At 44.4% G+C, this 14,792-nt stretch overlaps 1 protein-coding gene across 8 annotated transcripts in view; it reads left to right on the top strand.

Moving 5' to 3' along the window:
- Positions 1–14,792, top strand: part of Sipa1l1 (signal induced proliferation associated 1 like 1) — a 288,200-nt gene that overhangs the window by 249,097 nt on the left and 24,311 nt on the right. For all 8 annotated transcript variants that reach the window (XM_041658470.1, XM_041658472.1, XM_041658465.1 and 5 more), the window contains 3 exons: positions 3,893–4,017; positions 6,978–7,096; positions 10,172–10,614. In XM_041658470.1, the coding sequence (XP_041514404.1) occupies positions 3,893–4,017; positions 6,978–7,096; positions 10,172–10,614 (687 nt within the window). The remainder of the gene's footprint in view (positions 1–3,892; positions 4,018–6,977; positions 7,097–10,171; positions 10,615–14,792) is intronic.

The raw sequence follows: 14,792 nt of genomic DNA, 5'->3' as shown, positions 1-14,792 counted from the left end.
CCTAGTATTTCCTCCAACGTGAACTCAGCAAAAACCCTGCTTGCGCGGGAGTTCATATTGCTGCTGATAGACAGATAATGACACCCCATGCTTAAAATTGTCTTGAAAAAATACCTGTGTTGGTTTGTTTGTTTTTGTTTTTTTGTTACTTGGTTTTTTGATACAGGGTTTCTCTGTTAAAGCCCTGGCTGTCCTGTATTTCACTCTGTAGACCAGGCTGGCCTCGAACTCAGAGTTCCGCTTGTGTCTACCTCCCAAATTCTGGGAGTTCTGGGATTAAGGGCGTACAACCAACTAGTTGTTTTCTTTTTATTCCTCATTGACACTAATACCCGAAAGTAAGCATTTGCACTGACAGAGCTCCCAGTGCAGGCTGTGGCTGTAGCCCAGATTAGCACGCTCAGCTAGCAGGAGGCCCTAGGTTTTGTCTCCAGTGTCACTAGAAAACAACAAAATTTTAAAAGGAAAGGAACTGTATCTTATTTTAAAGTTCACTTTGGGTTAGGAGGCTCAAATATCAGGGCTTTAAAGTCATGGGCACAGAAATACAGCATAGCACACACAAGCTGCCTCTGCCCAGAATAAGAAAACCAACCGAGCTGTATGTTCTCTCTGTTGTCTCTAAAAAAGAGCCTGAATCACCGAAAAGTCGAATGGTTTTGGTCTGCATTTTCCCAAAGACTGATTGACAGATGGACTTGTGATTTGATTACTTTCCTAAGATTTCTCCACTATGATAGTATTCTGTTGGGTTTTTAAAAAAGATTTATTTATTTGTATGTGTGCGTGTTCTTCTTTTATGTATGTATATGTATCATATGTATGCCTGGTGCCCTTGGAGGTCAGAACAGGGCATCGGATCCCCAGGAAATAGAGGTATGGATGGTTGTGAGGCGCCATGTGGGTTCTGGGAATCAGACTCAAGTCCTCTGGAAAAGGATCCGGAGCTCTTAACTGCTGAGCCATCCTCCAGCTCCTCCATTGTTTTTCATATTGAATATGAATATTTTGCTGGTGGTGTTAAATGTTTATATTAAGAGAAGGTGGTGATAAAAGCACTCTAGAATACACCTTCTCCACCTTGCTGTCTCCCCAGTAGCCTGTTTGAAGTGCACATATCTTACTGTAATTGCTTCAGTGATGACTAGAAAATAATTTTAGCTTTTCTTCATCAGTCCCTGCAGAGAGGTTGTGAGTCACTTATCATATCGTACCACAAGCCCAACTAATTATTTCTTATTTAAATTAGATTTTAAATGGTATGATTTGCCTTTGCAATGAAGAAGTCAGCATACCTTCATCATTATTGCAGCCCTGAAATGTAAATGAGCTAACAATAATAAAATCTTTCTGTCTGTGGTATCCTCTAAAAGTATATCAGCAAAGTAAGTGGAGACATTAGTGTTGTAGCTGATATGGAAAACCGCGAGCCCCTAGTGAGGGATAATACTTGTCTGTAATGGCGACTGGGAGCAGATTCCAGCCCATTGTGAAGAAGTTTTCTGTAGAGAAGTGGGCAACTTAGGTGACTGCATGCCTGGCCACTGAGTGTGTCCTGTGTGAGCCGAGTGGTTGCTTTAAACTGCTTTCAGCGACCACCAGTGCCTCAAACATCAAGTGTGTCTCCTACAAGACCCTCTAAAATGAGGCCCAATGTGAGATTTAGACCTTTTTATCTAAATCCCTCAGGGACAAGATGTTTGTCTTAGGTTCTCTGACACACATATGTAAGAAGTGAAATGCTTTTCAAGGCAGAACTAACATGTATTGGTATTTACTTAATTGAACATAGAAAAAACTATCTCCTTTAAATTCTGAGGTGGAGAAAGTTTAATTTCCTCTGCTACCAAAGGGTGGGGGGAGGAAAGTGAGACTGGAATCTGTGTCTAACTGGCATCCTTACCCTGTTTTTGAAAAGCCTTCCTTTGGTGTACATTTAGAATAAGACCAAAGGGTCAGTGTTGAGAGTTCTCACTGCTTCGGGAAGAGAAAGCGGATTTGTGAATCTCTGTTTCCCTAATATTCTTATAAATTAAGGTTTCTCTCTTGGACTGCCTGCACGTAGAAGATGGTTTTTCACAGTAAGCCTTACATAGGTGCTTCTAACCAAGCAGCATTTGCCACAGCAACTAGGAAAATAATTTCCTAAATATTTTACTGCAGTAAATATTTCTGTAGCCTTCTGTACTTTCTAAGTTTTTTGCCTAGATTTTGTTATCTAGAGTTCTGTAGTGGAATTTTCTGTAGCAGCAAGGAACCACTTGTTTGTCCCGGCCGCCCTGACCCAAAATAATCACACAAAAGCTGTATTAATTAAATCACTGCTTAGCCCGTTAGCTCTAGCTTCTTATTGGCTAACTCTTACATCTTAATTTAACCCATTTCTATTCATCTGTATATCACCATGAGGTCGTGGTCTACCAGCAAAGTTTCAGCACGTCTACCTCTGGCCACAGATCAATGGCATTTCTCTTCTCCTCTTTCCAGCATTCCATTTTGTTTTCCCTGCCTAGCTCTGTTCCCCTATAGCTCTGCTATAGGCCCAAAGCAGTTCCTTTATTAATGAAGGAAAGCAACACATGGACAGAAGGACCTCCTACACCAATTGCCATGCTTTGTGTAAAGAGAATGAGGCAGAGTTCAGGGATTTTCTTCAGTTCTCCTGGGTCACCAGTCTCATCTCAGCTCCATGTTTGCTCACCCCCAGGGCCCCCCACTTCCCAATATAGCTCTTGTAGGATATGGCCGTGTGTCTGTCATCACAGGGAAAGCCCAGCCATCAGTGGATACAGAACCTATAGAGGCCTATGTTATTTACTAAGTTCTTTAGAAGTTAGTTAGTAATTGTCTTGGTTAGGGTTTTCTATTGCTATGAAGAGACACCATAACCATGACATTTAATTGGGTCTGGCTTATCCTTTCAAGGTTTAGTCCATTATCCTCATTGTGGGAAGCATGGTGGTGTGCAGGCAGATATGGTGCTAGAGAAGGAACCAAGAGTTCTACATCTGGATCTGTAGGTGCAGGAAGAAAATGACACACTGGGCCTGACTTGAGCATCTGAGACCTCAAAGCCTGCCTCTAGTGACACACTTCCTCCAACAATGCCACACCTACTCCAATACCTGTTCCAGCCACTCCTTCTAATGTGCTGCTCCCTGTGTGTCTATGCAGGCCACTTTTATTCAAAACACCACAGTAAACATGGGAAATACAGTAAATTTCCACATAAATACTTGAGTTCTATACTCTGGCCCTTTCTAGTCTCAGAATTTATATCAGCATTCATGCTGATATTGATAGAGACATGGTTTCATATTATTTAGTTAAAATAAACATTACTATTTTTTCAAGGGGAAAATCAAACTGGCTCACTAAATAGCTAAATTTCTTTCAAAAAGTAGATATTATACCATTTTACATGCCAGCTTACCTACTTCCAAATTGCCCTTCCCAATAGCAATTTAGAATTCATATAATTAGAAAGTGGCTCGTATATGATGTAAATGATAGTTGTCTTTGTTTTTCAGCTCATAGAGTACATTGCTCAGAAAATAATTGGTCCAAGAGTAACTTAATGATTTAGTGCCTCATTGAATTGAGACCCCTCCCCCCCACTGATGTTCAGAAGCTGTGTATGAGTGATTTAAAGTGGGCTGGTGCTAAATGGAAGTCTGAACATGGGTTTCTTACTCTCTGGGTCTTCGTTAGCAAGCTCCTTGCCCTAGTTACCACTTGATTTCAATAATAGGCCTGCCTCCCTGAGCAGAGAGATATTTCTACATGCACAGACGTGCAAGCAGAAACTGGTAATACCTGTCATCAGAACCAGGACTCCACCTTGTGGGTAAAGATTCTGATGTGTCTTGCTTTTGCTTGGGAATCACCACAGGTTTGGGGTGAGCCGAAGATCCCCAGCCTCCATCGACAGGCAGAACACTCAGTCAGATATTGTTGTCACTGGAAAATCCACACCCAGTTGGCAAAGAAGTGAGGACAGCATTGCCGACCAGATGGGTAAGTATGTGATTTATGTTAAAGTCTTTCAGAGCAAGGTACCTCTTGATATTGTCAAAACATGGAGTTGTAAAGGATGCCCTAGTTAGTAAATGTGCGTGAGAACTGATCTCTGCTTATTGCTCATGAGAGCAATGGATAAGCCCAGGGACTCCCAGTGACCCCAAACGTCAGCTGGAGTGACCAGGGGTTCTGTTTAATGGCCAGTCTGCTGAAGCTCCTGTGTCCTCGGGACCTTGCTTGGGTGGGTCGGTTGCTTAGTTTTGCCTTGTGACTGGGAAGATTATTATTATCCTTATTGTTGACTTCTAAGGAGAAAGAAATCTCTGTACAGGCAGGAAGAGACTGAATGTTTGTTTGTTCACATTTAATCTTGGTTAGATACCCTCCCCTGCCTGGTGGACATTTTAAAAAATGCTTTCTCCTCCACTGTTAGACTGTCAACTAAGAAAATTTCTTAACAGAACGGCAGAATGGAGTGGATTCAGTGGGGCCTTGTTCGGGTACATATCCCTCTGAGGATGCAGAGGAGAAACCTGTCTCCAGTGGCACTGTGAACACTGCTTGTGACAATGAAGTTTTTGTCATTTCAGTGATTAAACTTTAATAGATAGACCAAAAATTTGATGCCGATCTAATTCGTATATCAGAAACTTGGTTGTGTCCTGTCATCCTGTGCAGTCCTTTTTCTTTTTTATGAAAGCATTGTTATGGAATAAAGAGATGAACATTTCATGCCTGAAACAAACATTTAAGGCAAAGAAGACCTAACGGTTAATAGGTTTGCCTGTGCAAATGACTGTGCCCAAGTAAATACATGAAAGTTGATGAAGAGAAGTGTGGTTCCTAGGTCCTGAAGACAGGCTTTGTTCCAGTGTGCTTTGTTATTGAGCCCATCTGTCACTCCCAGTCTTGTCCCACCCACCCCAACTCAGAAAACCTGAGCATCTTCTGTCTGCTCCCTGCTCCCGACAGATGTCTTTAGTCCCGTATATTTTGGTTCTGTTGGGATGGTAACATCCATATGATCAGTGCCTTGTTCTGGCTCCCAGTGCAAACTCTGACCAAGGCTGCAGCAAACCTTTGTATGTCCAGTGCCGTGCTTCCACTTCCACGGGAATCAGAACGTCTGGGGACCAGAAGAATAGTTACATCCTCTTCATCTCCTCACATGAAGTGCTCTCCAGTCTTCTTCCTCCTGCATCTCCTTCTGTGTAGTGCATCTTCACAGCTCATGATGCCAGTGTGAATTTGAATGGATCCCCTGAGTATACTGGGGTGCATACCTCCAGTACAATATAGCTTTAAATCAAACTGATAGTCAGGTGCCCCTAGAGCTGGCCTGGGAAGAATTCACTATACCATGCGAAGTATATTTGATGACTTTTCTTCTCCCCAAATGCATTAGGTAGACATGGGGACCATACCTTTAATCCCAAACTAGGGCATGGGGGCTGGCTGACAGGAGAATGTCATCAGTTCAAAGCTCTATTAGGCTACAAAGTGAGTTCCAGGCTAGCACAGGCTACAGAGTGCGATCCTGTTTCAAAATGCTGAAGTACATTTCTTATTTTGGGGATCCCAGCATTCCAGGAGAACAAGCCAGCCTTCCCTAATTGTCACATCATAAGGAATCCAGGGCTTGTTTGATGTCCAGCACCTTTTTGGCATTGAAATTGCCAACTGAAATCAATTGAAAATTGATTATCTGTGAAGGTCACACTCAAAAGCTACTTGGTCAGGTTACAAAATAAAGAAAAGGGGAAAAAAAATCCTATAATGATGTGGCTGGGCATAGTGGTGCACACCTTCAATCTCAGTGCTCAGGAGGCAGAAGCAGGGGGATCTCTGTGTGTTCAAGGCCAGCCTGGTCAGCCAGGACTGCATAGTAAGACCCTGTTGTGAGAGAGGGAGAAGAAGAGAGAGAGGGAGAGGAAAATCCTATAGTGTTTACTGTTTTATTTTCTTGTTGGTCACATTTATAGCCGTCCTCAGTTTTCATGTGTCCTGTAGACCTCAGGTTAGACATACCTGACAGCCATCCTAGGGAAAATATATGAAGAGTAAGTTAGGTTTTTCCTGGCTTAGTATGTGGTGCATAGAGTTGACCTCCCCAGACTTGGAGTGTATGTAACTGGTACCTGCTGGGTAGACGCATCCATCCGTGCTCCCAGTGCGCTGTGATGTGGTTCTTGTGACAGTGTAGCAGGCTCTGCTGGGCTCACAGGCTCACTCATCTGCATGGATATTTGCTTCTGCCTCTCTGCCCCCGGAATGGTGTCGAGTCACTCCAGAACAGGCTGCCTGGTCCTCTGCAGGTCAAGACGGGTGCTGGTGAAGTCCATAATTCTTGCTGTTAGCTCTAGGCAGTTGGGGTAAATCGCTGCCTCTTGTTTTGGGGACCCTATCTTGACTGCCAGTGCGGCCCCCAAAAGGAAACGATGATTTGAAGTAAACTAGCTGCTGTGTGTCTGGTCTGCCATGCTCAGCTTAGAGTTATAGAGGACCTCAGGGATTCAGTTCTTTTGTCCTCGGGCAGCATGAATCCACAGGCAGAATGTTCCCTAATTGTCACAGTAAGTACCGTGATTGCATCTGTGCCTGTCTAGGGAATGGACACAAAGTTAGGTCTGCCTCGCTGCAGTGAATAATTCATGAGTTTAACCATGTATTCTGAAAGCTCCCCAAAGCAATAGTTAGTTCCAAACTTTGCTGCGTTATTCATGGCCTTTGGTTTGGTGGCACTTGGCTGTGCTAATATGTATGATGTGACATGTCACCAGCTCATCAGTCACCTAGTTTCTGACATGCTGTCTCTAGTGTAGACTCCTAACAAGCTTGCTGCTGGTGCCCAGAGTTGACTGGTCAGGGAGCCCTGAGAGATGGGTGGCAGGCTATCTCCGCGTGGCAGCTGTACTTTGCTTAGTGTCTGTACCCTAACTTCCTGTGCTGTGTTCCAGAGCCTACATGCCATCTCCCAGCAGTATCAAAGGTGCTGCCTGCTTTCCGAGACAGCCCCAGTGGGAGATTAATTCGGCAGGATCCGGTGGTTCACTTGTCTCCAAACAAACAAGGCCATGTAAGTTCACTGTAAGCGTAATGAAATAACTGATTTCCAGCAATGTGTTGTGATTCCTGTAACTCAAAAATGGTACCTACCTGCTCCACCCCAACTCTGTGGCAGAAGACAAGGTACCTAGCACTTGGGGTTTGCACAGCCCAGATTCTGAGTTGCTTTAATGTAAACTTTATCCTGAGGAGTAGATCTGCATCCCCACAGGTCTTTAGGGGAAGATTCAGGAATCAGAAAAGGTCCTGATATTAGAAGGAGAGCTGTGCAGCGAAGAGGTTCTACCATTCACCTAGCTGGGAGTTGAGTGAGGCCAGGTCAGACAGACCTGGGCAAGCCCGCAGTGACCACAGCCCTGCTGACTCTCCTGTCTGCCGTGGCATATGTTGTCTCTGTTCTAACATGGTTTCTCATTATCTTTGCGTACACAAAATATTTTGCAAGTTATCATTCACTCCCTGCCTGCTCCTTTTGTCTCCTTGTGGAAAGTGTATTTGCATTCGGGTCATTTGTTGGGATGGGGAAATTCTCCATTTCATGCTTGCTGACTTTGAGGATGCTCACAGTTTCTTCCAGCTTTCTTCCAGAGAAAGGAATATTGAAGCTAAAAACCAAGCAAGTCTGTGTGTCCTAGACTTTGCTCTGTAGATTTGCTAGGATCCATGTTCTTCACAACTCTACTTGTATATGATTGATATTTGAACCAATCTGAATTTTCCCTTTCTCATTATCAGTTTTTATACTGAGTACCTAATAAATAGTATTTGGGATACATTGGTGAGATCAAGTATGTTACTTAAATTAGTTTTGCCTATCCTTACTTTCTGGCTTTTAGGAAATCTCAAGATATATTTCAGCTCACTCTCACTCAGGGCAAGCACATTTGAGATTCAGAAGCCACCTGTGGCTGGGGCGCCATGATGGCAGCTCAGGGACAAAGCTGGAGGAGTGCCCCAATTCCCAGGCATGGCGCACACCTGGTACCCTAGCACTCAGAAGGCAGAGTTAGCAGTTTGCAGCCTGGGCAGCATAATGGGCCGCCACAAGACTCTAAAGTGAAATACGATGAGCAGTACTTGTTACTGAAAAAAGTTAGAGTCCCGTTAGTAAAATGATGGATGGCGGCTTTCCATGGTGAGGGTTTCCCTGCAAGGTCAAACAGGTGTCTTCCCGCCCTGCTCTTGGCTAGTGAAGGGTTTCTCCTCCCCCACCAGTAGATGCACTACGGTGCTTTCTCCTCATCTTGTCTCCAGCTAGTAGCTGAGCTTCCTGTCTCCCTCCCTTTTAAGTATCACCTCACAGGCTGAGTAAGTATCTCCTCGCAGGGCGTTTGCTCACCCTTTGTGCAAGACCCTGAGTTCAACTTGCAGAGCCATCGGCATACCAGAAGGTGGTTCATATACCTTTTAAAGCTTGTTTCTTTGGTGAAGTCTATAAAACATCCTATCTAGGCAGTCAGCCACTGCATACATATCTTTATTGAGATGTCACTCACATACCCACTTAAAAATGTGATTTAGTGGTTTTTAATATTCAGAAAGACTCAGGATGGCTCAACAGGTAAAGGCACTTGCTGCCAAGCTTGCTGACATGACTTCAACCCCCAGAACTGACATGGTGGAAGGGGAGAACCAACTCCAACAAATTGTATACTGATCTCCACATGCTTATTGTAGCATATGTATGCCCATACACCTAAATAAATAAATGTAATTTATGATAATGTATACATGCTCAAAGAGTTGTCCAGTCAACACTATGATCTAATAGCAGAACATTTCATAACTCTGGAAGCCTGTATTGTTTAGTAGTCACCTCCAATTCCCTTTCCCTTCTAAGATCCAGGGAACTGCTAATCTACTATGAGTAACTGCACTTGAATGAATCGTGATCTGTGGCCATCTGTGTGTATGTGTATGTATATGTGTGTGTGTATATATATATATATATATATATACACACACATATATAATGTATATTCTATTTTTCATCTATTGATAAGTTAATGGTCACTTGGTTTGAGTCTACTTTTGTCTATTGTGATTAATGCTATAAACACTCATGCATATATTTTTATGAATCTTCATTTTTCTCTCCCTTGAGTCTCCATCAAGAATGGAATTGCAGCTATTTTACCGTAGCTACCACCCCAGTTTCCATTCCTAGCAATACTCCCCTCTTCAGCCCACTGTTTTGTTTGAGGTATTCTGTGTGTGAAGTCCTCACGGCAGTGACACTGAGCACCTTCCCATGTGGTTGTGACATCTAAGTGTCGTCTTTTCAGAGGCTCCTGTTCGCCTGTCACTCCATTTTAATTGCATTTTAGTTTTGATAAAATCCAGTTTACATGTTTGTTGTCCCTGTGGTTTCCTGTCTAAGAAACCCTGGTGTCACCCATGGTTACAGAGACTTAACACCTGTTTTTGTCTCGTGTTTTAAAAAGTTTAGCTTGTACATTTAGGTCTTCAGTGTCTCTTTAAGTTTTTGTTTCTGTGCAGTAAGGATTCAAAAACTTCTTGTTTTGGTTTTTTGTATTTGGTTGGTTGGTCCAGTTTTTCAGCACCATTTATAGATGAGACTAGTTTTCCCCTTTATTGAATTATCTTGACATCTCTGGGTAGATCTTAACTTTCAGCACTGGTTGGAAAGCTGTCTCCTAAGCAGATGCTGACTGGGGACTTTATTCATCTTGGATTCTGCTTGCTAGCTACTGAGTATGGCTTCTGGAGTCAAGCACACTTTCTAATTATAAGCCCTTTGGAAATGTCATTTCCTTTCTATGTTAAGATAGTAAAGATGTCAATGACAGCCTTTATTTTTCCGCATTAAAGTGATCTTCATACTACTGTGTTATTGTGTTAGCCTAAGAGAGATAATGGGAAATGAATTCTTGGTGGACATGTGCCGTCTCTGCCAGGGGCACCAAGTTGAGCCCATCAGTTCAAGTGCTGTTCCCAGGCCCTTTAACTTATTTTCAGTTGTTAACGGAGCTTTTTAATTAGACACACGCCAGAGAGCCAGCCTTGTGATTCTTGTGTTGAGGGTGCGACCCCTGCACGGGAGTGACGCTTGCTTCTGTTGCAGTCTGACAGCCACTACTCCAGCCACTCGAGCAGCAACACTCTCTCCAGCAATGCATCGAGTGCCCACAGTGACGAGAAATGGTATGACGGCGACCGCACGGAATCTGAACTCAACAGCTACAACTACCTGCAGGGCACCTCCGCTGACAGTGGCATCGACACCACCTCCTACGGCCTCAGCCACGGCAGCACGGCCTCCCTGGGGGCCGCCACTTCGTCGCCTCGTTCGGGGCCAGGCAAAGAGAAGGTGGCACCCCTGTGGCACAGCTCCAGCGAAGTGCTCTCCCTGGCAGATCGGACCCTAGACACCGAGGGCCATGGCATGGACAGGAAAGCAGAGTCCTCTCTGAGCCTGGACATCCACAGCAAGAGCCAGGGCGGCTCAAGTCCTCTGACCAGGGAGAACAGCACCTTCAGCATAAATGATGCTGCGTCACACACCAGGTCAGTGCCCTCCAAGTCTGCCTGCCCTAGGGGTCCCCACCTCCCCCACTTTAGTGTACGCTGATGGCCTTGGGGGCACTGGAGTTTGTGTGCATTTGTTTATAAACACTGTATTTTTATATACTGTTATATTTTATGCCATGATTTCTCAGCAAAATAGTTCAGCAATCTTAGTGTGTTATTTCAGATTGGGAGAAAATGTTGCAGATATATTCACTGTAAAGCTGCTTTTTTAAAAAAATTTCCCTGTGTTCCAGAATTAGAGTTTTCTAATTTTGATTTTCAACATTGATACATAATGAATATAGAGTGCTACAGATTTTCGAAGGTACTTGGAAGTCTTTACTATGTTTTTTAGACAAAGTGGTCTTTCCTAAGATTGGCAGCTTTTCCTTAGAGCCCAGCACATCATTTCCTAGCTTCACGCCCTGGCCCATTGCTTATCCCATGCTTCCATTACTGGCTCCTGACAGTGAGGCATTGATGGTGGAGACGCTCATCAGAAAAGCGTAGCTAAGGTGCAGCATGCCCTTTCCACAAGGGAAGCACACTCCTCCAGTGTGCTCGGTCCCCACTCCACTAAGCAAAAGCAGTGCTGTTCTCTGTTCCCCTAAAATCCACGGTGTAATGGACTCTCTGTTTCTGCTCTACGCCTCTGCATCTCTGGTCATTCTCCTTTTTCCTTCCACTGTTGCAAGCTGCTGGTCAGTGTGTGACTGTCTAGCCTGGCTGCCCCACCTGGCAGTGGAGACTCATTTGGCTTTTGAGTTTTCCAAATAAGAAGCCATGTATATAACCTGCTAGTAAAACCCAGACCACCCTGGTGGGAAAAGACATTGACTTTACTTGTACTTAACTAATTCAGTTTAGCACTCAGCTCTCTCCTTGTGTCTCTGTCCATGCCGAGGAGGTTTTCCGTCTCTCTTCTCTTTAAGGTGGAGGCTGTGTGATTGGATGCATCTCAGCGGCTGTGCTCGCTGTGGCATTCCCCACGTTCTAGCATGGTAGTTTTGAGACTGCATTTTAGTTATGTGTCTCCCTTCTTCCCTCCAAACCCTCTCACATATGCCTCCCCACGCCTTCAAATTCATGGCCTCTTTTTTCTTTAATTATTATATGCATATTTACATATATATTCCTAACTGTGACCCGTTCAGTTCATAGAATGTTACGTGTATGTATGTTTTCAGGGCTGCCATTTGTCACTAGACAGCCGTTTGCTGTGCTCTTCCCTGGGGAAGCCACCTTTCCCACTCCCAGTTTCCTGTAATTACCTGTAGTTCTTTGTGTAGGGGGGAGGCCTGGTGAGCTTTTCTTCCTGTAGTTGGCATCTTTGGTGGTGTCCCCCTTGTACGGTCCGTGTTTGAGCAGTCATGTTGGTGTAACTTCTGATTTTACTAGGAGATCTTAAAATTACCTTGGGCTGGAAACTCCATAGCCCTCAAGCCGCAGTGACCTAAAGAAAGTGGCCTCAGGAGCCCATTGTTCTGCTGTTGAGGAGCTAGAATATTTGGCTCAACAAGGGTAAGGGATATGTTTAGAAAAGTAAAACAGAAAAGTGGGCCCCAAATGCTGTTAGCAGTACAGACAGCCTGGCAGAATAGTGACCTGCAGGCTGCTCCATCATATTAACTAGACTGCCAGTGTTCCTCAGAATGTGTCAGAACTGAGCACTTCCTAGAACCTAGATTTCTGTTTCCTTGGTTTTAGTTGCTCATTTGAGAAGGGGACCTTTTCCTAAAGACAGTAGTCCACATGAAGAGAGATCCTTGGTCTAACCCGAGGTAGCAGGATGTGAGCTGGGAAGGGATAGTCTAGAATGGTGGGACTCCAGAGTACAGTTGAGAGGAGCTGGACCCTGGTATCAGACCAGAAAATACTCAGACTGCTGTGACTCCCAGGGATTCCCCCCCCCTCTCGTACCCACCCCACAGCATACCACACCACCACCACTAGAAGCAGGCACCTGGGTTTTCATTGTGCTGACCAGACCTGCCACAGCTTCAGAAAGGATTATCTAGATTTTCTGCTTCAGAGGGCCATGTGGAATCATTGAAGTCATTGCCTAGAAATAGATGGCTTTTGAAAGTCAAACTTATTAGAGAAGAATGTGGTCTTTCAGGAGGGTGGCAGAGCATCCCACCCACCGGAGGCTTGAGTCACACTGGTTTCTAGACTCCGGTAAACAGGCATGCTTTGTAAGTTGGGTCTGTTGGTCTTGGCAGAGTGAGCTGGCTAGTGTGAGCTGTAGCAGCCTCCCCTTTCTAGAGGGAGAGAAGACTAAGCCACAAATGTGCATGGCTGGGGAAGCTGAAATCACAGCAAAATAGAGTGTTTTTGTCCTCTAAAGACAGGGCCAGCAATTAGTGTGGAGCTCTCTTGACAGTGCGTAAAAGAGCTTGTACCTGGGACTCGGTGACAAAACTTAAATTACAGTGATTAAGTTCCCCTCCATATTTCTGGCTAGGCCGGGCCTTCCCCTATGTCCTCCAGTCTCCCTGGTGATGACTGCGCAGGTTTTTTTGTGTCACCCTTGAGAACTGCTTTAATGCGGGTTGGTAATTACATGGGGATGTTATATTTGAATGTCATTAAGAGAGGCCGTCCCTACAGATAACTTGCTATTGGGGTAGGGAATGTGCAACCTAGGTTTCAAGTTTTATTATTTTATAATTGCTCTTTCCCTTTTAGATCTTAAAATGTATCACTCAAAAAAAATGTGAACATAGAAAAGGTGAAGGTAACACGAACTTAATATATTCATTCAAAATTTTTAACACGTTCTTAATAGCTGGAGCTGGTGGTTTTTCCTTAAGAGTTCTGGCCATGACAGTCGGCGAGGTCAGTAGTATAGGGTAATGCTTCAGTTAATGAAAGTGGCTACGAAGCCCCAAAGGGCTCGAGTTCTGCTGACCTTGAGCCCGCACCCTACAGAAAACTTAAAGAGCCCACCTCATACCTACACATGGGCCCTCTTGTTGGCGGGCTTCTGTCACTGACATTTTAAAATGCCTGGCACAAACAGTTCACCGGAGGGAAGATTTGTTTGGGTTCATGGTGTCAAGAATTTCAGTCTAAGATGTGCTGGGTCCATTGCTGGGGTCCAGAATAAGGCAGGATACAACATGGTGGCAGTAGGAGTGATTGGCAGACCTGCCCCAGCTCATGGTGGCCTAGAAACCGAGAGACAGACACATGAGGCAGCAAGAGCATGCCCGCAGAAACCTGTTTTATCTAACTAGACCCTAGCTCCAAAGTTTTCTCCACCACCCCAAATGCTACTGTGTTGTGAGTCTTCCAGGCGGTCACTCCTTTATTGGCGCCAAGCTGTTCTGATCTAGTCCCTTCTTGGTCAGTTGGGGGACCAAGTTTTTATCCAGCAGTTCTCAACCAGTGGATTGTGACCCCTTTGACAAACCTCCCGTCTAAAAAATATTTACATTACCATTTATAGCAGTACCAAAATTGTAGTTTTGAAGTAGCAATGAAAATAATATTATGGTTGGGAGTCACGGCAGCATGAGGAACTGTGTTCAGGGCTGCAGTGTTAGGAAGGTTGAGAGGCATTGCCTTTAGCACATCAGCCCTTCGGGGAGGATATATATGCCACACCAAACTCCTATTACTTCTTTCTATAACATGCCAAGTTAGCATGTTAGAGAACCCATTCCTCTTCAGTCACTCTTGTTAGCCAGCCATTCTGCCCGCCGTAAACTCTTCTTGGCTTCCCAAAGCACCCCGAGAGCCTCTAGGCAGTTGGGACCCACATTTTTATGATCACCTCATAGAGGAGGACTTCCCGCCGAGCACACATACCGTAAGCTCCTGTGTTCTCAGGTACCACCAGAGTATCAGCAGGTGGATCCTGATGGACAAACAGAAAATGTCCCGTCCTAATGCTCCCACTTCCACTAAGAGAATTCAGAAGTCACAGAAATTCTCAACTCATGCCTCTTCAGAAAACCACACTCCATTTCAGAGCTTCCTGCAGACACCTCTGCTCTCATGTATAGATTGTAGTACTTAAGTGTGTAGTACTGAAGGCCTTGCGTGTCTAGCACAAGCTTTTGGAAAGTTATTTCTAAATAAAAGTTTTCTTTTTTAATCTTTAAAATGTAAAAAAGAAGTTGGTCATTCTGAATGGCACCAGAGTGCCCGGCTCAAGGCCAAGAAAACTG

Source organism: Microtus oregoni, unplaced genomic scaffold (assembly GCF_018167655.1).
Source record: "Microtus oregoni isolate MIOR12 unplaced genomic scaffold, Mior012 000009F_ref0000495, whole genome shotgun sequence".
Lineage (NCBI taxonomy): Eukaryota > Metazoa > Chordata > Mammalia > Rodentia > Cricetidae > Microtus > Microtus oregoni.
Note: the sequence above shows the minus strand (reverse complement) of the source record. Positions and strands in the feature narration are given on the sequence as shown.